The sequence below is a fragment of the Terrapene carolina genome, unplaced genomic scaffold (genome assembly GCF_002925995.2).
Source record: "Terrapene carolina triunguis isolate 2854851 unplaced genomic scaffold, T_m_triunguis-2.0 Scaffold96, whole genome shotgun sequence".
NCBI classification, from domain to species: Eukaryota; Metazoa; Chordata; order Testudines; family Emydidae; genus Terrapene; species Terrapene triunguis.
This window is the reverse complement of record NW_020664447.1, coordinates 29501624-29522927: the sequence shown is the minus strand read 5'-3', so window position 1 is coordinate 29522927 and position 21304 is coordinate 29501624. Positions and strand designations below refer to the sequence as shown.

General features: G+C 53.8%; 3 protein-coding genes across 3 annotated transcripts in view; 2 read left to right on the top strand and 1 right to left on the bottom strand.

Annotated features, from left to right (window-relative positions):
- The first annotated feature begins 1312 nt into the window (after positions 1-1312).
- Positions 1313-9805, top strand: PEX16 (peroxisomal biogenesis factor 16). The gene is made up of 11 exons (XM_024214476.2): positions 1313-1496; positions 2440-2475; positions 3446-3522; positions 4471-4604; positions 5057-5160; positions 5841-5921; positions 6496-6648; positions 6961-7033; positions 7456-7575; positions 8250-8314; positions 9427-9805. Exons 1-11 carry the CDS (start codon positions 1367-1369, stop codon positions 9483-9485), a joined length of 1032 nt encoding a protein of 343 aa, XP_024070244.1. The 5' UTR covers positions 1313-1366; the 3' UTR covers positions 9486-9805.
- A 2112-nt stretch (positions 9806-11917) lies between these two features.
- Positions 11918-14293, top strand: CUNH11orf94 (chromosome unknown C11orf94 homolog). The gene is made up of 3 exons (XM_026651545.1): positions 11918-12406; positions 13057-13130; positions 14099-14293. Exons 1-3 carry the CDS (start codon positions 12342-12344, stop codon positions 14233-14235), a joined length of 276 nt encoding a protein of 91 aa, XP_026507330.1. The 5' UTR covers positions 11918-12341; the 3' UTR covers positions 14236-14293.
- A 1658-nt stretch (positions 14294-15951) lies between these two features.
- MAPK8IP1 (mitogen-activated protein kinase 8 interacting protein 1) overlaps positions 15952-21304 on the bottom strand; it is a 46230-nt gene continuing 40877 nt past the window's right edge. Inside the window, exons 8-12 of the mRNA XM_024214467.1 lie at positions 21097-21206; positions 20768-20887; positions 18542-18612; positions 17734-17832; positions 15952-16183 (exon numbers count right to left, since the gene is read on the bottom strand). Coding sequence (XP_024070235.1) covers positions 16111-16183; positions 17734-17832; positions 18542-18612; positions 20768-20887; positions 21097-21206 — 473 coding nt within the window. The 3' untranslated portion in view covers positions 15952-16110. The remainder of the gene's footprint in view (positions 16184-17733; positions 17833-18541; positions 18613-20767; positions 20888-21096; positions 21207-21304) is intronic.

Genomic DNA, 21304 nt, shown 5'->3' with positions numbered 1-21304 from the left:
GTTTAGGGCTGCCGAAAAGGTGCCAAACTGATGGCCCTAAAAATGAAGACCCCCCCCAAAAAAATATTGGTAGCATAGACAGTAGGAAAGCAAGCACCCCAACACTGCCCTGACACTCTGCAGCATTATGATGAGAGTGCTCTAATACACAGAGCACTTCACAAATCATGTCACAAGCCCTAGAGAGTCTGACTCCTCTCCGGGCTCTGGGAAAAGCAAAATGAAGGGGGAAAAGAGGAGCTCAGACTCCATGACTTATTAATACTTGGCTTCTCTACTGAGTCTGACAACAAAGAGGCCAGTTAAAGCTGCATCAAAACAATGTGGACATCTTCCTACTGGGAAATGAATGAGACCTACCAACTCATCTCACAATGGGCACTGAACAGCCACAGGGTAGGACAGTACCGACCCAGCCTACACTGAATCCAGCAACCTCAAAGGCCAAGGTTTGGTGAGGCCATGACTGACCCGCTCCCTGCCCGAACCTGCATCTCTGTTACGGGCTGTTCAGGGTGTTAAAGGGAAACCTGCCTCCTGCTTTCCCCGCTCTTCCCACACTCACTCCCGGGGCTGAAGGAGCGAGGCGGGAGCCCCACTTCAGCGGGCCTAGGGAGGGCGGCCCCCGGGGTCCTGTGGGGCCGCTCGCACGGCATGGAAAGGGGCAGAGCCCCCCGCTGTCATCACACCCCGAAAGGGTTCGCGGGGCGTCTCGCTAGTCAGTGCTGCCGCCGCTCAGCCTGGGGCCACAGCGGCTCATTTCTGTGCCGAGCCGAGCCGAGGGGGAGCCCTGCCCGGCAGCAGCGCTGAGCCCCGGGCCGGCGGGAGGGAGGGGGAGGAAGGCTCCGGAGCGTCTCAAGAGAAGAGTGGCCTGAGCCGGAGGGGAGCAGGGGGCGCCCGGGCAGGGCTCAGCGCTGGGCGGCGGGAAGGGACCGCAGGGCCGCTCACACCCCCGGCTGGGCACCTCCCGCGGCAGGTGCCGCAGCCCCCGGCCGCCCGGACTCTCCGCCCCGCGGGGCCGCCCTGCAGGGGGCTCTGTCCCCGGGCGCCGCAAGGCTCACGCCGCCCCGTACCTGAGACCGGCGCGCGCCGCTGCCGCCGCCGCGCTCGCTGCCTCTCAGCCCTTTAAATCACCTCCTCCCAGTCCCGGCTGCGGACCCAGCCGCTCCGCGCTCGATTCATCCGCCTCGCTGCTCTGTGCTCGATTCAAGAGGCTAGCGGGTCTTGGCAGCTTGCGCCTTACTGCCCTCGGTGCGCAGGCGCAGAGGGAGAATCCGGCGTGTGAGTAGCTCAATGCGCAGGCGCGCAGCTTCCTACCCGGAAGTGTGTGCGGGGCGGCGGTGGAACTAAGTGGTCCCGGGGAGCCATGGCCGCCGCCGGGCCCCTGGGGAGGCTGCGGCGCCTGTGTCACCGCTACCAGGAGTACGTGAGGCAGCACCCGGCCGCCACTGCGCAGCTGGAGGGTACCGTGCGGGGCCTCTCCTACCTGCTGCCAGGTACCGGGGCGAGCGAGCCTAGAGCGCCCGTCTCTGCGGGTAGCTGGGGCAGGAACCCAGGCGTCCTGCCCGGCGACAGACCCCGCTCCCCGGGGAGTCGGGCAGGAACCCAGGCGTCCTGCCCGGCGGCAGACCCCGCTCCCCGGGGAGTCGGGCAGGAACCCAGGTGTCCAGACTCGGTCTGATGAGAACTCTGGGAGTGCCTCCTCCACCTGTGCTTCAGAGAAGTCTGCTCCACCTCTGTTAGCCAGTCCCTCCCATTAAACAATGGGGTTTTTTATTGATCTGTCACGAGTTGCATTGACAGGGTCCCACTACATCATAACCATCGTAAATAAGGTCCATCTGCATTTCCTCGAGTTACTAAGGTTCAGATAAAGATGGACTTGTATATCTGCGATTCACACGCTGCTGTGCTAGCAGGATCAGCCGGCTCTGAACTCAGGCATGTGGTGGAGAAGACAATGAAGGGCCGTGCTTCAGGTGTAGCTCATACTGTGTTTGGTCGTTTAATAAAGTAAAAAAGAAAAATGAATTCATGGTTAAAATATTTTGGCACATCACCTTTGGCCTGTAAGACCCCCAAGAAATGAAGGAGCATCTGTCATCAGCCTGCAGGACACCCACCCTCACCCGCTGGACTTGCACAGATATTGGAAGGTTGAAGAAAAAACAATAAAGCCTTATCTAGTACTTGGCCAGAAAGAGGCAGAGCAATGGGAAGGGGAGGGAGTAACCTGTTGTTGTTGTTTTGAGGGCAGGAGAATATTAATCTCTGGGCTCCTTGAGAGACATCCTTGATGGATACTTCAAACCCTTTTACTAAGCTCAGAATTCCCTATCAGCATTGATTAAAGTAATTGTTTCCCTCTGAAGCAATGATTGTGGTGGTTTTCAGCAGCATGACAGAATCCTCCTCTGACATCTCTCCTTTATTTCCCAGGTCGCTTTTCTGATTCCCATGAACTTTCTGAGCTTGGTACGTATGCTGGTGAATTGATATGCGGCACCAGAACTGTGCCATCTGCATCTGTGTTTTGTAGATAATGGCAGACTTTGGGGAGGGGGTGTGCTGAGCATTGTACCAGGGAAAGAGGTGCAGTCTGAAATCAGAGCGCTGCTGCTGCTGCATGGCTGGCATTATTCAGTGGCTGCGGTTTCCTAATGCTCCTGCAAGTGTCGCTTCAGCTGGGGCAGTGTGAGGTGAGGCATTCCCTTGGGTGTGATGGGAATGTTTGTTTCTTTGCCAGCGGCTAGTCTAGGCTCTCATGGGGCTCCCTGTTCCCTCTGGTGCTAATGGCTGCTATTTGGCCATTGGTTTTGTTAAATTTATTAACCTTGCCTTCTTGAACTAACTAGCAGGTGGGTACTCTTTTCAATGTGTTGTAGGAACCTGGTGATCTGAAGCTCTATACTAGCTGCTGTTTGAATAAAACCAAAAAGAGTGGCTATGTTACTAACTTGGAGTTGGCCAGAGACCCTGCCCCACAGCAAGCTCAGTTTATCTCCCACTCTGTCTGGGGTCAAATTCCTGGAACATAGATAGTCCTTGCTTAAAACTCATCATTCTCTTAACTTTGCTGTTGGCTGCATTGCCTCTCTCAGCCATCAGGAGTCTGTCTGTCCCATCTAGGGTTGCCAACTTTGGTTGGACAAATTCCTGGAGGTTTCATCACATGACATTATCTTTAATTAAAGATTAAACCATGAGGGCAGGGGACTGGACTCGATGACCTCTCAAAGTCCCTTCCGGTCCTAGAGTCTATGAATTCCTGGAGACTCCAGGACAATCCTGGAGGGTTGGCAACCCTAGTCCCACCCATTCATTCGCCTCAGTGGAAAGATTTTTCTCCTGAACACTCAGCTTCTGCCATATCCTATGACTGGGTGGGGAGAGGCTGTCAGTGGCTGGATCTCTTTCCCATGTGAATCACTGTCTTCTTTCCCAGTGTACTCTGCCTCCAACCTCCTGGTGCTGTTAAATGACTGGATCCTCCGAAAGGAGCTACAGCGGACCCTGCCTGTGGTGAGGCTCTTGTGCACGGGGAGAGGGGTTGGCACATGCATTTCCCATGCTCATCTGCAGAGGCTGTGCTTCTAGAAATATTTCTGTAGAAGCTACTGGGCCAGATTCCAGTCCCTGCTGCAACCCCTTTACACTATTCCACTCTGGTGGCATAAAGGGGCCGGAACAGCCCTCTGAATATGTGTCATGCACTAGTGCTGTGCTGTCCTGGCTTGCTGGCCCTGGCATGGGGGAGTGACCAGAGAACTCTGCACTTTGGCAATTCTGGGCTGTACAGAAGTCCCTAGGCAGCCCGCGTAAGGCTGCCATAAATTAGAGCAGCCTCTGACTTATGCTCTGGACCACACCAGTCACTGAGAAGCTCAGAATCTGGGATGCACAAGGGAGGTATAAAGCCACCTTTGCCCTTCCCTTCTCCTGACTGGTGCAACACAGAATCAGGCCTCTTGGGTCTCCCTTTACGCCATTCTATGTACAGTAAAACAAAAAGAAATCCAAGCCCAACCCTGACTGCTTCTTTCCTGTAAGAATCTCTCTATACCCCAAGCTAGCCTTCAGCAATCACTGTGTTAGAAAGGCCTCTGTTCTGATAACCTGCCTGTTCTGTGGGCTTGGGTGTGTCAGGCCCTGTGCCAGCTGAAGAATGCAAGTCTGTAGCCAGGATCTCAGCTGTATAGTGAACAAGAATGTTGAACTCGATGGGCCTAACTGGCTTTTCACTGCTGAAGGCCACGTGTGAAATGAGTGGGATCTCAGCCAGTCCTTTTCATCAGTGGGCTACACGGTGTCTGAAAGGAAATCTGCCATTTATTCCCAGGAGCCCCCATCTAACCCCTCCTTGGTTCACCCTGAAAGTAGAACTTTCAGACTGGGCCGGACTTACACCCCACGTGACACACAGCCAGAAGCTGCTGACTCTCACTCTCTCCCCTTCTTTGTGTTTTGCAGTCGCTACCCCAGCAGAAGTTGCTGACATGGCTGAGTGTGCTCGAGTGTGTGGAAGTCTTTGCGGAGATGGGGGCTGCCAAGGTGTGGGGTGAGATGGGCCGATGGACCATCATCATCCTCATCCAGCTGGCTAAGTGAGTGCTGCAGGTGGAGGGAGGAGGGTGTATGTGTACAGAAAGGGACGGGGTAGAGGGCTCGTTGGCATGGGCTCATGAGTGAGATGTTACCTAGTGAGCATCCAGCAGATCTGATCTCATGGAAGAAGATGGTGCAAGCCTGTTCCATGAGGCTGTGCATGTTTGGGGCTGCACAGGACGTTAGATTTCCCACTGCTGGAGATGCTCACCTTTGTGGTGCTCCTGGCTGTGGTAAGGCAGTGTTCAGAGTAAGGGTGAAGAAGGGACAGCCAATGATGAGCTGTGTTGGTTCCTGTTGCCATGTGCAGAGTGGCTGTCGGCCCCATTCGCTCAGTGCAAAGCAGAGGTTGTGTGTTCCCTGTCTCCTATGGCTGCTGCCTCACCAGGAAGCTGGGTTTCTGTAGTGTGTGCCTGATGCTTACACCTCCTGGCTTGTCTGTGCCCCATAGAGCCATCCTGCGCCTCCTGCTCTTGCTATGGTACAAAGCTGGTATCCAGACATCTCCTCCGATCGTGCCACTGGACAGGGAGCAGCAGCAACTCCAACCAGAAGGTGAGTCCATTGCACTGGGATTGCCTCAGCTTCTTGCTACTTACCAGACATTTGGGGTAGTTTGGAGACTTTGGGGGGCACAGTGGAGTTGGGTGTGTCATCCAGTTAGTCCTGCTTGAAAGTCCTCCTTAGCCGAGTGGTTTGAGCAACAGGGAAGTTGTAAGAATTCCACAAGCCAAGCTGCCGGAACTGTGCTACTCTCCAGTACCATCCTTCTCCACAGCATGCACCTACGCACCCCTTGGTTAACTTAACAGTACTGCTCCCTTAGACTGTCAGTCCTAATGGGATAATGGGCCTAAGCCTGGACTAGCAAAGAAGGCTACAAGACTGGCTAGAGGTGCATTAGCAGAGCTGGGGGAAGGGGAGGCAGGGTTGGAGTAGCAGCTGCATGTGCAACCATGTACCTTCCTGCACTTTGCTTGGCTCTGCTCAATGTTAGCAGTTTCAGAAAAGCCAGACTTAATAGCTTAAACATAAAGCCATCAGATATAAAGCACTCGGACTAGCTGGCCTCATGCAGTTAGTACTCTAGAGGGAGGAGAAGGGGCTGCTATGAGAACTTTGTCCTGGGAGAGGGTGCGCCTGTGCCACCTCAGAGCAGTGTTAACAGAGAGCTGCAGGGAAGTTTTACCCAGAGTTGCAGCCTTGATCTCACTGTGGTGCCTCTCTCCTGGCAGACAAGGAGGGCAGCTCGGCAGGGAAGGAACAGACATATGTTGGGAGGCGCTCCAGCCGTGTTGTGAGGTCCCTCGAAAGCAGTAAGTACCTCTCCCTGGTCAGCTTGTGCCCTGGCACAGGCCCTGACACTTGCTGTGTCTGCCTTGACTCTGTGGCCAGGCTACTGGTTCTTTTGGAGTGTAACCAGCGGGAGCTCGCTGACTTACCCAAGCGGGTGCTGTTCCCACCACTGGCCTATTTCCCTCCCCCGCCCCCATCACCACCACCACCACCACCACTGAGAGCAACAGGGTTGGTGCTTGTGCTGGGACTGGCATCAGGATCATTTCAGCCTAGACTTACCTGTGTCATGGGATAAGTCTTCAGAATGACTGTTCAGCTCCCTGTGCTTTGAAGTAGCCAGATCCCCAGGGAAGCCTTCTCTGACTATCTGCCCCAGCTCCTAGGGGAGCGCCCTCTGTGTTGGCTATAACCAGCTGTTTCTCCGTGCTTGGGGAAAGCCAGAGCCACAGCCTCTGCCATGTGGCTGTAGTCCTCAGAGTTCTCCCATTCCAACCCCTCCCCTGGGCGTCACTGAAAGGCCAGTGTTTATGTACTGGATGCTTGAGAAAGGCACAGTTTGCATTAGAAACCTTGTCTGCAACTCTGTTTCAGCCCCAGCCTTGCAATCCAGACATTGGGGGTCTCCCCAACAGAGGGAGGGAAAACAGAACCGAAGAGCAGAGGAGATGAACCAGGCTCCCACCCCTCTGGGGCTTCAGGAAACCATTGCAGAATCTGTCTACATCACCCGGCCTCTGTTCCACTGTATCCTAACTTGGCTTTTGTTAGTGCCTGCAGTATGCCTTGTACCCCACCGGAGTACTACAGCTTCAGTGTGCAGCCTTCCATGCAGCTGTCCATGAATGAACAGGCACAGAAGGGGCTCTAGCCAGGGTCCCTGTGTGTGCTCAGCCATTTGGGCTAGAAGAGCGGGTCATGCCAGCCTCTTCCATGGGGCCCTTACAGCACTGACTTGTTAGAGCTTAATCTTTTAGGGCTACCTGGAGGGTCCTTTTGCCTACCCAGCTGCTGCCAACCATGTCTGTTCTCTCCTTTCCTTGACCCTTCTGCTCCCAGTGTTGAGTTTAGGCATGTGGGGCCAGAGATCATGGAAGCCCTGGCTCCTCTCGGGAATCCTGGATATCACAAGGTCAGTTGGAGGGAGGCCACAGAGGGCTTCCGCGTTGGGTTCCATTTGGGTGTTTTGGGGCTGAACTCCCAGTCCTGTTTGTCTCAATTGTGCCCATTTGATCCCATTGCTGCCCTGCTGTTCTGTGCTGCGTAGGCCCTTCAGGCAGAAGCAGCAGTGCGGGGCGGGGGTGCAGCTGCAGGTGGGAGCAGTTATTTGTGACAGCAAGAAGTCCCACGCCAAGATTCTGAGGATCCGCCCCTGCAGCATCTTCACACTGCACTATCCCTAGCTGGGTGGTTAGCCTTTCCTCTGAAGAGGAGCAGGGAAGCCTGCTTAGTGGTCCACTTCACATGGCGCTGAGAGCAGCAGGGACTAGATGCTAAAACTCCCGTGCTTTGGCCATGGATCTCTGAGTTAACTCCCTGCCCTTCTCTTTCCAGCCTAAGTTTACTGAGTGATATGAAAGACTTGAATAAGCGAGAGCGCTTGGAGCTGAGACGCCGAACCATCCTGCTGCTGTACTACCTGCTGAGATCTCCTTTTTATGACCGATACTCAGAGTAAGAGGTCCTGCTGGCTGTTCTGAATCTAGCCCCTATAAAGGAGCCAGTCCCCCAACAGGATATTTGATGAGCGAGGTGCTCTAAGAATATAACAATGGCTATACTGGGTCAGACCAAGGGTCCATCTAGTCCAGTATCCTGTCTTCTGACAGTGGCCAATGCCAGGTGCCCCAGAGGGAATGAACAGAGGTAATTTTGAGTGATCCATTCCTTGTATCCAGTCTCTGCTGTCAGTCAGAGGTTTAGGGACACGCAGAGCAGGGGGTTGTGTCCCTGCCCATCCTGGCTAATAGCCATTGATGGGCCTATCCTCCATGAACTTATCTAGTTCTTTTTTTAACACAGTTATACTTTGGGCCTTCACTAAGGGGCTTTGATGCCTCTACCTAGCTAGGAAGCCAGAGTGGGCTCAGGCTCTATTGAAGATCTCAAGCATCTTTCACTCTGACCTGTTTCACCTGCATCACTGTTGTTTGCATTAAAATCCTGACATGGGAAGTTGCGGGGAGCTGGCAGTTTGGGGGTGCAGGATATTCAAGAGCAGCAAAGCAGCTGAGCTGAGAGAAATCCAGTTCCCATTACCAAAGGAGGAGGCCTCTTCTAGTGCATTCGGCAGACTGGAACGTGAGGTCGTTGCACTGGCCTCATCCACACTCTTTCTGTTCCCCTAGGGGCCGGATCCTCTTCCTGCTCCGCCTGCTGGCTGATTATGTTCCCGGAGTCGGGTTAGTCACGCGTAAGTAGGCAGCTGTAGTGGCTGCATTTCCACTGGGAAGGACTGGAGCTGGGGGTGGGCTGTATGTCACAGGCTAGAGCCTAACTGGCAAAGGAGTGAGGAAAAGCCCCTGGGATATTTGCCACCAGAATACCTACCATTAACACTCATGTGCTGGTTTAAATCCAAACAGTAAGGGGTTAAATATCGTAGGGACTTAAGCGCCATGAGTGTAATCATTCAAATACACCCCCCCAGCCAGAGCTGGCTGGATTCCAGTCCTGGGTTCCCTGCACAGCTCTGCCAGTGCACCTCAGTCCTGACCTCCAGTGCACACTGCTGTGCTGATCCTGCTATGCGCCCCATACACAGCTCTGCTGATGCCCCTCCATCCCATCTTCACCCACCTCATAAGCACTGAGCTGTGCAAAGCACAACACAGAGTGTGGAGTAACCCTCTCCAAATTGCTACCAGGGACACTTACTCCAAGGTAGTTTTGGATGGACTGTGAATTAAAGAATGGAAACAATATTGCATTTCTCTAGCACCTCTTCCAAAAGGACCGCAAAGCACTTTACAATTTTCAAACCAGAGTCTCCTCTCTTCTTCCACTTCCTGCTGAAACACAGTCCTCTGGAGTGGGCCGCGGAAGCAGTGTAAAATGCATAGCAGCACTACATGAGTTTAGCCAGGAACTGAGGGAGACTGTGTCTTTGCAGCTGATCTTTGGTGCTGAGTTGGGTTACTGCCCCTTCCCTATACTTCGGCTGGGGCTCTCCTATCCCACAGGTTTCTTCCTGTGTGGGCAGCTGCAGTCCTGGGGCAGAGGGGAAAGCCCTCCTCCAGTGCACAGGTGTCAGTGCACCTCACCTGTTGCCTCTGTTGTCCAAGTTTCAAGGGTCATATGAGTCTTGTCCTGCTCTGCTCCCAGTGGGCACATCAGCACCACCACCCAGCGTGGCACAGTTGGTGATTTTGCTTGGGGAAAAGCTAGGAATGGCATAATGGGAGGCTGTGGGCTGGGATTGAGGGGCACCAGCAGAGATGTGTGGGAAATCCATGCTCAAGTGTACATCTTTAAAATGTTGTTCCCGACTCTGGCTCACCTGGTCCCTCTGTTCTCTCATTTCAGGACCAATGATGAATTACCTGCCAGCTTGGCAGAAAATCTATTTCTATAACTGGGGCTGATGGAGAAGTGGCCCTTTGCTGCTGTGACCGGGGCTGGCTCAGAGTGGCGACAGGATGTCTCTGGAGGGCGAGCTGGCTGGAGGGATGTTTCTATCGTATCTATTTTTCAGTTAAACCATTGATTAGAGACTCCTATTCCCCAGGGGACTTGTAACTTTTTTTACGTAGCTAGCTGTGAACAATGGACCCTACGTGGGGTGAGAGACCTTTGCCACCCCAAGCCTGTACAATACGGTGGCTTCAGTGCTGGTCCAGGACCTCTTTTATAAGCACTTGGCTTTTGTATGGCTGCACAGTAATAAAGTCAGGCAGTGGCACCAGTGCTTTTGGGACTGTCTGTCTGCTCTCGGTGCTGGGACTGATTCTGTGCCCGGCTTGTGTTAGTGAGACCTTTCCCTCCTGGCCCAAACTGTTGGCGGATTCTTCCTGCTCAGGAAGCTGGCTGTGCTGAAGAGGCAGCCTAAGAGCCTCTGGCCTCCCAGGATTTCTCCCCCAGTCTGAGTTCTCTGCCCTGGGCTGCAGCTCCCTTCCCCCCAGGGTAGCCCCTGCTCTCACAAGGTCATTCAGGGGTGTTCTTCCCATACAGGGCTGCTGGTCCAGTAACACAGCTGTGGGCGGGGGCAAGAGAGCTTTGCAAGGCAGGAACATTCTTTCCTCCCCCCAGCTACTGGTTTGGGGGCATCTCGGGCTGCTGGGCGGCTGACCCCCACCACAGCTAGCTCTAGCAGCAAGGCCCACCTCTGCAGTTCCCTGTTTCAGGGACTCTCACTTATTGCCATGGCCACCATCTGTCTCTCAAGCACTCCCTTCAGTGCTCTTTCCCCTGGAGAATGCAGGGCTCCATCATGCCCACGTGCTGCTCAGCTGGCATCTGCCTTGTCCACCGCTGGGACTTTTGGTGGTTGGTTCAGGCTGTTTAATTTCCTGCAGCTCTCCTGTGGGTATTGCATGCCACAGTTTGTACATTGCTTTTCTAGCAGCTAATGTACGCTAAAAGGGCTTGCTGAGCAGCTGCCAACCAGAGAGTGGGGGCTGGAAAGCAATGCCGAGGGGGCTGGTCAATGCGGGGAGTGCAGACAAATCAATTCAACAAACATTTACCTATGTGCAAAGCTAAATGGCCAGGGCCCAGCTGAGCCCTAGAGCAACTAAAGAAATGGGGGTGGTTAGTATCTTTGCTGGCTGAGGAATGGTAGAGGGAAATGCAGCACTGTGTTCTGCCAGAACTATGCACGGAGCAGCCGGGGGGGATAGACTCCCATTCCAGAGCTACAGAACATCTGGCCCTGGAGTGTGAGGTGTGTTCTAGTCCTGGGTTTCCCATGCCCAGCTCTGATGATGCAGTCTCAGTCATGCCCAGCCACCCTGCTGCTCTTCTAGGCCTGCCCTGCCAACGCCCCTTTGTTCTCTCTCTAGGGAATACCCTGACAAGAGAGGAACCGTGGGCTTGTTAGAGTCTGAGCAGCTCCCATAAGTCTCTCACTGAGCTCAGTGTATCATAAGCATCTTATAGTCTCGCCAGCTCTTCCCTTTGTGGCAACTTTCACCCAACAGGAGTCCTTGAGTAGTTTCCCCACTGGTTATCAACACCCAGAATGGCACCTCAGCAAGAAGTCATTTCACAGAGGGGGGCACAGAATAGGGGCTGAACTGGGTGAGGATAATGCTCTTACTTAAACTGGCCTCGGGGCCCCTGACACTACAGAGGTGGGTGTGCAACATGTACAGCTTGGGCTTCTCACAGGAGTGCTTGGAGCAGAGACTGTAATGGAGCAGAAGCAGCTGTATTCCCTGCAGGGCTATCAGATGGAGCAGCGAGAAAACCCGGGCCTCACGGCAGCTCCAATACAGGCCAGCCAGTTTGGATAGCATCATTCATGCAGTATACTTCAAGTACTACACAGCAGGAGGAAGTGACAGCATGTGGTCTAGGCTGCAGCAGCATGGAGCCATGGGCTGGGGAATATGCTCCATTCAGTCCAGAGGCTCCTAGTGAAGGGAGAGAAAAGAGGACTTCACCCAGCCTAGGCAGACTCTACAATGAGATGGATGGAGATAGGGAAACTGCAGAGAAGATGCAGATTGTGGGAAGAGATAAAGGCTTTGAGGCAAACAGTTAGGGAGTTAAACATGAGGAGGGCAATTCTGAACTCTACCAGAATGGTGGGGGATCCAGTGGAGACTACACAGCATGAGCTGTGCTTTTGTGACTGCCAATGCCACACTTACCTAGACACGCTTTTCCTCCAGCTAGAGTGCCAGCTTGAGGAGAGCCCCGGAGGATGCTTAGGTTAGGTGTGGAGGTAATGGATTGCTCTGTGTCAGGAAGATCTTCCGGATCCTGACCTGCATGTGATGAGCAGCGGTCTAAGAGCTGCTCCTGCAGGAGATATCCTTTTTAAATTAGCTTAGGGGGCTGGCTCTGTGCTGGGTCCTGCCCTCAGAGGCTCTCAAAGCCCCGGTGGGCTGCTGTGGTGTGAGGTGGTAGGTGCATTGAGGAGGCTGAATGGGGTAGATGGCTATGTTGCCATCACAATTAAATTCAAAGGGGATAATATTGTCCAGACACCTACGTAGTTGTCCTAACACCTGCATCATCCCCAGCTTGCTACGCGGTGCCATGCTTCTCTGCTGCTCTACCTCCAGGCTTCGCCTTCTGCTAGTGTCTCCTGCTGTGTTACCCAGCACTCCTGCTAGCAGTGCAAGTGATACCTCATGTGTTCACTCCTTTTGTGATGTCACTGTAGGGCCTCATGATGTCATTATGTTCCATCAATGACAACCAATGAAAGAAAAGGAGGATAGGCTGAGGCCAGCCTGCTTCTGCAAGGACACAGTGTAGTTGGGTTGAGTTCCATGAAGCTGCACCTGCTGCTGCCACTCCTGCTGGGGGCTGTGTTCCCTGTGCCACTTCCCCAAAGGTAACATGGCCCCTGCAATGTTTGTGCCCACTCTCCCCCCGGTGCTTGCCCTAGAACACATGCAGGAGACTCAGGCATGAGCTGAGCCCACTCCTCCGCAGCTGGGAACTGGAGCAGGTGAGCTGGATACTCAAAGCTTAGGCCAAAGCAGTGGGAATTGTCGTTTGAACCATGCAGAAGAGCCAGCGTGTGTAAAGCCTATCTGCTGCACCGTAAACCTTCCCCCACCCCCATTCCAGGGGGTGCCTTTTCCTTCAGAGCCTGCCTCTGTCGCTGCAACACCGCAAGCTGTAAAATGCACCTGTCCTTACTGAGGGAAGCCAACGCACAAGTCACCCTGTCCACATTAAGGGCAAGCGTCAAATGCATGTAACCTGCCAAATCAGCCTGTTTCCTGGAGCCCTGGCTCTGCTCCACCATTTAAGCGCTAACAGGCTAAGTTGCGCCTAGGCCAAGTGCAATTACCCACCGTCTCATTCCAGCCCAGCTGCTGTCTTCTATGCCCAGCACCCTAAGACCTGTGGCCAGAAGCCAGGCTGAGCTTCAACTGGAAATACGCAGGCAGCCCCAGCCCTGCCACTGGGAGGAGACTAGTGAATTCATCAGCCCCGGGAACTTCCTGCTCCCCTGACCATGCATTTCTATTGCAGGCTCAGCGGCTCAGTCCCTGAGGATTTCTCTGCTCCCCTGGAGCTCCCACAGCAGCACTTCGGCCTGGTGGATGGTACCAACTTACTCTGCTCTAACATGCTGTCATGGGGGACATGGACAATTCCCATTCAGCCTCCTCAGTGCACACAGCAGGTGCACTGCCTCCTGCACCATCAAAGCCAAGTCCCCACAGCCAGGGAATGCGACAGGAAGGCTTACTATGCGGTGGGGTGGGGGAAAGACAGTGGCTTCCTCAGGGGCTCACAGCTCACTGTTTCCCAGGCATAGGTCTGTGGGGGGGCCAGTCGCTGCCACTCAGGGTTGTAAGCCTGAGTTTTGAGACTTGCCCTGTGCAGGGCTCCTGCTTCCAGGGGCAAGCAGGCTTTTCCCCTTCCCCCTGCAGTGAGCATGGAAGAGCCTGGTTTGCTGCATAAAGGGTCCACTTCAAAGCCTCAGCTCACCCTCCTAATGCCACTGCAAGCCCTGGAGTGGTAGGAGATTACTATTTCAAAGGCTAATTCAGGTGAGACAGCGCCTCACTTAGCCAGCAGGGTCTCCCATCACTGGCAGCTATGGCTCACCCAGCGGCCAAGCCCTCTCCTCAGCAGCCTGTCTCTATAGACAGCTGGCCATGAGTCCAAACTGCCCCACCCCCTGCCATAGTTCAGCTGGCCAGGCTGTGGGGAAAGCCCCTGAGAAGCCAGCCAGTGCCAATTGCCCCTCCTCGTTTGCAGTGATTTTCCCTCCCTGTGCATGGACACTTAACAGGCACCTGCTGTTGCTGGCTGCTATTGTGCATGGCACAGAAGTTGCTGCGCCTGCTACTGCAGAGTGATGGCTGCACTGGGTGCTGCCACAGCCCAGGCTTACTTTGCGTAGTTCCCAAAAGCACACACCACATCCGAGGGGGGGAGGGGTACATGTGAGCGCTGGACCCAAACTTGGATCATTAGTGGCTGCAGGCAGTTTCCCCACAACAGAGGCTGTTTTGGGCCCTGCGTTTCTTCCCCTCTCTATCACCAGCTCTCTGTCCTTCCATAGATTATGGCATTAAACCGAAGCACCCCCAGTTCCAGACTCAAGCACCCCGGAAGCAGCCTGCAGGCCTGCACCAAGCACACAAGAGCAAGCGGGATGAGTCAGATTTGGCAGAATATTATTATGACAATGTCCTGTGAGCTGCCCAGGGACTTGTGGGGTCTCCACGAGCCCCATGAGCTAGGGACTCCAGCTCTGGTCCTGTGCACTAGCTGCTTTATAAAGGTGCGCTGTACAGCAAGACAGACTGAGGATCTGCTCAGTGATGGCTGTTGGGGTGGGGGTGGGGAAGGGGAAGGCAGAGGGCTGCCACTACTCCAGACTACTGCCCTCAGTCCCATGGGTGTTTCTTCAGCTGCTGGAAACAGTGTAGCTGAAGATGAAGCCCCTAAAATTACTCCTACCCTCTAATGAAGGCTACCTGTCTCCACCTGAGTGTAGAGGTGGCGATCCCAGGCACAGAGAACTGAGATCACTCATCCATAGAAAGCCATTCTGTGCAGTCCCCCGGCTGCCAGGTAAGCTGCTCTGCCATGACACTCAATCTCCCTTGGGCTTGAGGTGCTGGGTGGGGCTCTCTGAGGGGTGAAGAGGCCCCTGGGAAGGAGAAAATGGGGTGGGGGCAGGATGCCCATGTAGCAAGGCTGTGACAGAGGAGCTGCAGGCCTTGCCCAGCGCTCTGGTGTGACACACAGAGACATGTAGAGCAACTCCATGAAACTTTATGTTTAATAGTTTTGCCACCACAGCGGATCCAGCTGAAGGCCAGAGACCTTGACTGGAGGGGAGAAGTGTCATCCCCTAGATATTAGCACAGCTCACTGCAGTCCTGAGCCCCTTGCTGCTCCCTCTCTTGTCTCAGGGCCCCAGCTCGTCTCTCAGGTTCCTGCTGCCTCTCCCCCTCGGTGGAGCCACTGCCATTGTGGAGGCTGGGAAGGAATTCATGTTGTGCTCATCTCACTGCGGATGGACCAGATCTGCTGCCTCTCAGCATCTCACACTTTCAAACATGCATCCCAGTATGCAAATAGCCCACAGCCACTGGCACCCACAGCTGGTGGGGTGAGGAGCAGAGGAGTTCCCCCCAACCTGGAGACTGAAGGGCAGGGGGCCCCAGAGGAACTGTCCCCCTCCCACCCTTACAGGATGTGAGGGCACGGACTCTTCTGCTCCCCGCTCCTTCTCCTCAAACTCACTCCTCTACACGGAGGAGAAATAGGGCCCCATAGTCTCAGCCCAGGCTAATATTCACCTCTGGAAAGCAGGGGGTTCTCTCAGGATGTCTGGGTGGGAATGGCAGGGAGGCTACAAACCAGGCTGCTCTTCCCTCCTGGGATGAGTGCGGGGTGAGTCCATCTTCCATGTGGTACCCATCAAGTGGTTCCAAGGCTTTTAGCAGTTGCCTCTCTCTGCCATGCCCATGCCCCCTTCCCCCTCAGTCAGGGCTTGGGCTGACCTGTTCCTATTAGCTCCTGTTCTCAGCAGCTGATGTGGCTTCACAGTGCGAGGCCAATGCTGCCCTGGAGTTAAAAATCAACCTGAGGGACCAAGAAAGGGAGCTGGAGAAAGCTGGCTAAGGCTGCAAGGCAGCCCAGGAGCTGGGAGGAGTCCTCGCTCCAGCACCCAGGAGGGAGGAGGATGAGTGCTCTCATCACACCAGGCCAGCCCTCTTACTTACACAGTGACAGGGCTGCTCTGTCCTAGGCCAGCTCCAGTGCCACAGCTGCATTCCTGCCCCAGGCTGCCTGTTCCCCCTTCAGAGCCCACAGCCGTGCTGCTTCTTCAATATAATAAACTAAAAGAGTATTTTACAATAAACCCCATTTTTCAGCCCCTCCCCCTCCCATCCCCCAACCCGAGGAAGGAGAGTCCTGAAAAGAGGCAGTGCTCCATGCACCAAGGGAGCCATCTCCAGCTCTGTTCCTCCTCCAGTGTCAAAGCAGCTTGTCCATGCATGATGGGGAATGGGCGAGTTCGCTGGCCCTGTCTGTACAGAAGGGTGATCGGCCCAGTCCCTACTCCAGGTAGATGTCCTCTGTGGGGCAGGTGTACTCCACATACTCCTTGTAGAACTGCTGGAAAGCCCTCCTGCAACAGACAGAGCAGAGAGCAGGCTGAGGCGCGGCTGCCACTCAGTGCACTGGCAGCTCCCCTACCAAGCCGCGTGTATCTTGCATGCACACACCCTCTTTGGTCAGGGATTCTGAACAGGCCTTCAGCCCCTAGCAGAATTCAGGGATTTATTTTCACTGAGTTCTAGAAACTGGAGCTGGAAAGACCCCATTAGGTGCTTTCTAGTCTATCCCCTAGGGCAGGATTGGCCGCTACTGTCTATCTCCCAAGGTTCTGTCAGCCCCGCTGGAATGTCTCCAGTGATGGTCTCTGCCCCTTCCTTTTGGGGACAGTCCCTGTCTCCTACACATCCCTGTCTACTCCTCTGTGAAGTTTGCACATCCTGTCCCCAAGAGCCCCTGGGGCTTGTTTCAATGCTGTTGGGGTTTGGTTCCCTTTAACCCAGCACAGTCTTGTTGCCGGCCCCTGTTCCTGTCATAGAGGGTTACTGAAGCAGTCTGTTCTTGCTGGCCACTCCCAGGATTCCAGGGGGCTGTAAAGCTCTTGGGCAATAAGAAGACAAAGGTCTTAGCCCGTGGCAGTTCCTGCAACCCTCCATCCTTTGCTCCTCCCCCCGCGGCAGTGTGTGTGAATGGAGGCGCAGAGGCCAGATCTATCCTTGAACCATTCACCTGACATCGCACAGCAGTGGGGAAATGGCAGGGACACAGATCCATAGGCCCCACCACTGAGTAGCTAGAAGGACTATGGGGGAGGGATAGCTCAGTGGTTTGAGCATTGGCCTGCTAAACCCAGGGTTGTGAGTTCAATCCTTGAGGAGGCCATTTGGGGATTTAGTTGGGGATTGATCCTGCTTTGAGCAGGGGGTTGAACTAGATGATCTCCTGAGGTCCCTTCCAACCCTATGATTCTATGGGCAAAACAATGTATTTCTATGGACTCAGGTCAGCCAGGTGGTGTCACTATTGAGAGCATTTGTGTGGCACTCAGCGACACACAGCAGCAGTTCCAAACTTGTCTGGGCAATTTCTCCAATCTGATGTGGCTCAGGGGATTGGGGAATGGGATCCAGAGCCTTTCACCTCTAGGGCACCTGCTCCAACCCAGCCCAAGGCAACAGTTATCACCATACAATGCCTCAGCTGGTTGGGGCCTCCTGTGAAATCAGTTGTTGGCTCTCGGTCCAGTGTCTAAGTCACAAAGCCACTGCACAGCAGTCTTGCTCTAACTGGCCCCTATCCCTAGAGGACGTCAGCCTCCAGATCTTCTCTACACAGCGCCAAACTGCCATGGAAAATACTTGGGGGTTTAAGTAACCTAATCCTCACTCTCTCTGGCTGCCCCAACCAGAGCTCCCCACTCCCAGCTCAGCTGTGCGGCTCCAGTCCGCAGCCCATGGTCCATAGCAGGTGAGAGCACCACAATTCAAGGCAGCAGCACCCCAGTGAACAGCCCAGCCTAGTCTCATAACTAAGGCAGAAAATGGAGCCTGGAGCAGGGACTAGAAACTGCTGCCCGAGAGAAGAAAGAACTCTATCCCCTCCGCCAGCCCACCCTGGACTCACCCTACAGACTCTGCAAGCGGCTTGGTGGACTCCTCTGAGACGAAGACGTGACAGGCAAATCTGTGGTCAGCTGGGTGCTTGGTGATAAACCCAAAATATCTGGGAGAGAAGAGAGCAGGTGAGGCTGGAGTGGAGGCCATGCACAGGGCTGTGCTGCAGAGGAAGGTCTGCCCACCGCCCAGGCTGTATGCCCCATTAGAGCAACAGCCCAGGAGCCAGGAAGTATTCACAGCAGGGCCTGACTTACCCTTTGGGAAGTGCGGAGGGGTGGGAAGGGCATGGACACTGGGATCCAGCCACTCTAATTCTGGTGGCAGGGGGACAAAATTGGGCTGGGGAGCCCCAAGAAAGAAGGACCCCAAAGAGTCACTTGTGACGCTTGTGCAAATGCCCAGCCCTGGGCACAGTGAAATGGGGAAAATTCCCAACAGGAAAAACCCTTCCACTGTCCAGTGACTCAGCTTTGGTCCAATAACAATCACTCACTGCATCTTCCTAGTCCCATCTTTGAAACCCACTGCAAATACCTTTTAACCCTCCCAAGACCCTGGGGCAGAAAGCATCGAACTCCCAGGGCTGGTCCATGCCTGGAGCTGCAGGGAAAAGTGGGTAGCATTTACAGGGAAGGGAAACCCATAGGGAGGAGGAGGAGGAGGAAGAAGATGATGACAGCTGGAATGCCCCCCTCTCCCACCCTTGCTCCCAGGGAACACAACTGAGTCTATAAGTAGAGAGCAGGCTGAGAAGGAAAGGGGGCCTCTCTCCCCCAGGATCAGGATCATGGAGCCTTGGGCCTGTGGGCACTCACTTGTTGTTCTTTGGATGGTATCCACAGAAGGAAATGTTCTTCAGCTGGAAAAAGTGGCTACATTTATTACCCTGTGGGACAGAGAAAAGAGCTGTCAGACTCAGCCTGCAACTGGTAGGGTGATACAGGGCTGTCTCTATGGGGCACAGGAGGGTAACATGCTGCCCATCTCTCACCCATGGAGATCCAGAATCAGGTTCCACATGAAAGTGTCTCTTGGCCTGACCCCATTTCTGCCCATCACAAACCTCCATACAATTTGACACAATTGGTGACTGCTTTGCGGAGGTCTGGACTGCAATACAGCGAGGTGTTGCAGGTCAGGACTGGGGAGACATGGTCAGGGCTGCGGGAAGTGGGTCCAGGACTGGGATAACATATCAGGACTGAGGTGCATTAGCAGGGCTGTGCGCAGCACCTGGGACTGGAATATCAGGGGGTGTTGTGAGCGAGGGCTGAGGTACCTTGTCAGAGCTGGGGGAAACTTGCTCAGCATTTGTAGGCATGATTCCTGGCTCTAGCTGGTAGCTTGAACCTCTCCCTGGCATGAACTTGCAAGAGGCACTGTCTACTTGTGAAATCACGTCTCTTCTGGGAAGGACTATAGTTGCTCTTGTTACAGGTTAGGCTCATGATTCCCATCACTGACAGCTATTAGCATTCACAGCGAGCATAGCATTTTCTTGTGTGTGTGAGACAGACAAGGTGGGTGAGGTCATCTCTTATATTGGACCAACTTCTGGTTAAAGAGACAAGCTTTGAGCTTACACAGAGCTCTTGCTCAGTTCCTTTGTGTTTCCTTTGTGCATTTGAGAGCACTTTTAGCATCAGTGTCACTGTTTGCCCTGTATAGTCAGTTTTTCCCTTGCTGAAAAGACCTTTATAAACCCCAGCCAGGGAGCAGAAAAGCAGTTATATGTATGTATATAATTTAACATCTCTTAAGCTAGGGCCTTTCCCACAGCTAAAACGCTCCTCCAGGCTCTCATGCAACCTTGCCCTGCTCACATCCATTCAGAATGTTGCATTGCCCACCTGTTACATTTTCAAACAAGTACCTTTGCACTTTCTCCCATGCTGCCCCATCTGATTTGGAGGAGCTCCCCGTGAACACCCACAAAACTAACTCAAGTCATTATCCACCTTAAAACTCCTCTGCTGTGACAACAGTTAGGCTCCTGGTGTGCTGAGACCACTGCCTAGCATGCCGACCAATGTTGCCTCATTGTTTCCCTGTATTCCCCTGTCTGTCTGTGTCCATCTGAGGTCTCATCTTATATTTAGCTTGTAAGCTCTTTGGGGCAGAGACCATCTTTTTGTTCTCTTTGTACAGCACCCAGCATAAAGGGTTCCCGGTCCCTGAACAGGGCTCCTAGGCACAATGGGAATGCAAAATAATAACAGGAATTAAATCCATCACTCAGGCCTGACTGTTTAAAGGGATCCTATTAGAAACTGGAATTTTTAAATATTAGTTTTAAAAATCATCAAGTTGACAGTGTCCCTTAAATACAGTCTGAGTAAAATCCAGGCTGCTAGTACCTGGCACCCTTGAATTACTCCAGCAGGGAAACTGCATCACCATTTGGGAAGGCTTTCTGAATGGCTTTGCCTAAAGGCCTCATGTGGCTCCGCACCTGCCTCTTGTAGGCTCTGCATAGGCTACTTATGCAGAACGCTAATCAGAAGCCTCCAATGTCCATCTAAAGAGCTTTGCTGCTCAGATCCAAGAGCAGCACTCAAAATAGCAGCAGAAGGGTTTAGAAACAGCTCAGATTATCAGAGCAGCTCAGCTCACTAACATTCCAGTGAAGTAGTGCACCCACCGGCTGGGAGGGTGGACCTCAGTGTTAGGCCCCGGGGGGCAGGGGGATTCTGCTCCCCTCAGGGGCTGGGAGGCTGGACTTGAATCTAGGGCCCTGGGAGGTGGATCCCACAGCCCTGGGAGAGTAGATCCTGTTGTGTTTGGGATGGGTGGATCCTACTATATACATTTCAACCCCTCAGGGTGCATTTCTGGGGTCCAGGAACAACCAATCAGGGAGAGGTGCAAATCAGGGATCTCTTATGGCTTCTATAAGAATATTGTCTTTATTTTAGTGGGCATGAGCTAATGTGGAGCTGTGATTGGAGGGTGATATGCTGGGCATTGAGAACGTGATCAGGTGAAGCAGGGATAGCCCGGAGATGTATGTGAGCAGAACTGAGGGTCGGGAGGTCTGTTACCTTGTTCTGCTCCTTGGAATCATCAGATTTCACAGCAATCTTGACTCCTCGCACATTGATCTCCAGGATGCAGCTGGAGGGTGGGTTAAAGTGCACAGTGAGGCGGCGGGTGGTGGCGATCTGGGAGGAGACAAAGGGACAGACTATCACACCCACAAACCACATGAGTACTTACTGCCCTCATTCCCCCAAATGAGGTCTCGGCCCCCTCCCATCCCCAGGGAAATTATTGCCTTGCTCTCAGATCTTCCCAGAAAGCCCTTTGCTCTGCAGGTAGGAATATAGGTTCTTTGCCCCCGTGGGAGGCCAGGACTCAGGGGCTGCTGTACCTTCTGCATAGCCGCACATAGCACATCATTGCCTTTGTGATATGGAACCTGGACTGAGCCAAGGAACTTCACCCGGAACTGATCCATCCAGTCACTGTTCTTGGTCAGGGCTGGAAGATAAAGCGCAAAGCAGATGAGAATGTGCAATGCCCTCCCCATATCAGTGCATACTGCCCCCCTCCCACACACAGCATCAGTGCAAGCATGT

Coding starts and splice junctions, on each gene's coding strand:
- PEX16 (XM_024214476.2), top strand. CDS start 1,367: ATGGCCGCCGCCGGGCCCCTGGGGAGGCTGCGGCGCCTGTGTCACCGC. Junction 2,476..3,445: donor CCATGAACTTTCTGAGCTTG/GTACGTATGCTG, acceptor CTTCTTTCCCAG/TGTACTCTGCCTCCAACCTC. Junction 7,034..7,455: donor GGAATCCTGGATATCACAAG/GTCAGTTGGAGG, acceptor TTCTCTTTCCAG/CCTAAGTTTACTGAGTGATA.
- CUNH11orf94 (XM_026651545.1), top strand. CDS start 12,342: ATGAAGCTGCACCTGCTGCTGCCACTCCTGCTGGGGGCTGTGTTCCCT. Junction 12,407..13,056: donor CCTGTGCCACTTCCCCAAAG/GTAACATGGCCC, acceptor TTTCTATTGCAG/GCTCAGCGGCTCAGTCCCTG. Junction 13,131..14,098: donor GCACTTCGGCCTGGTGGATG/GTACCAACTTAC, acceptor GTCCTTCCATAG/ATTATGGCATTAAACCGAAG.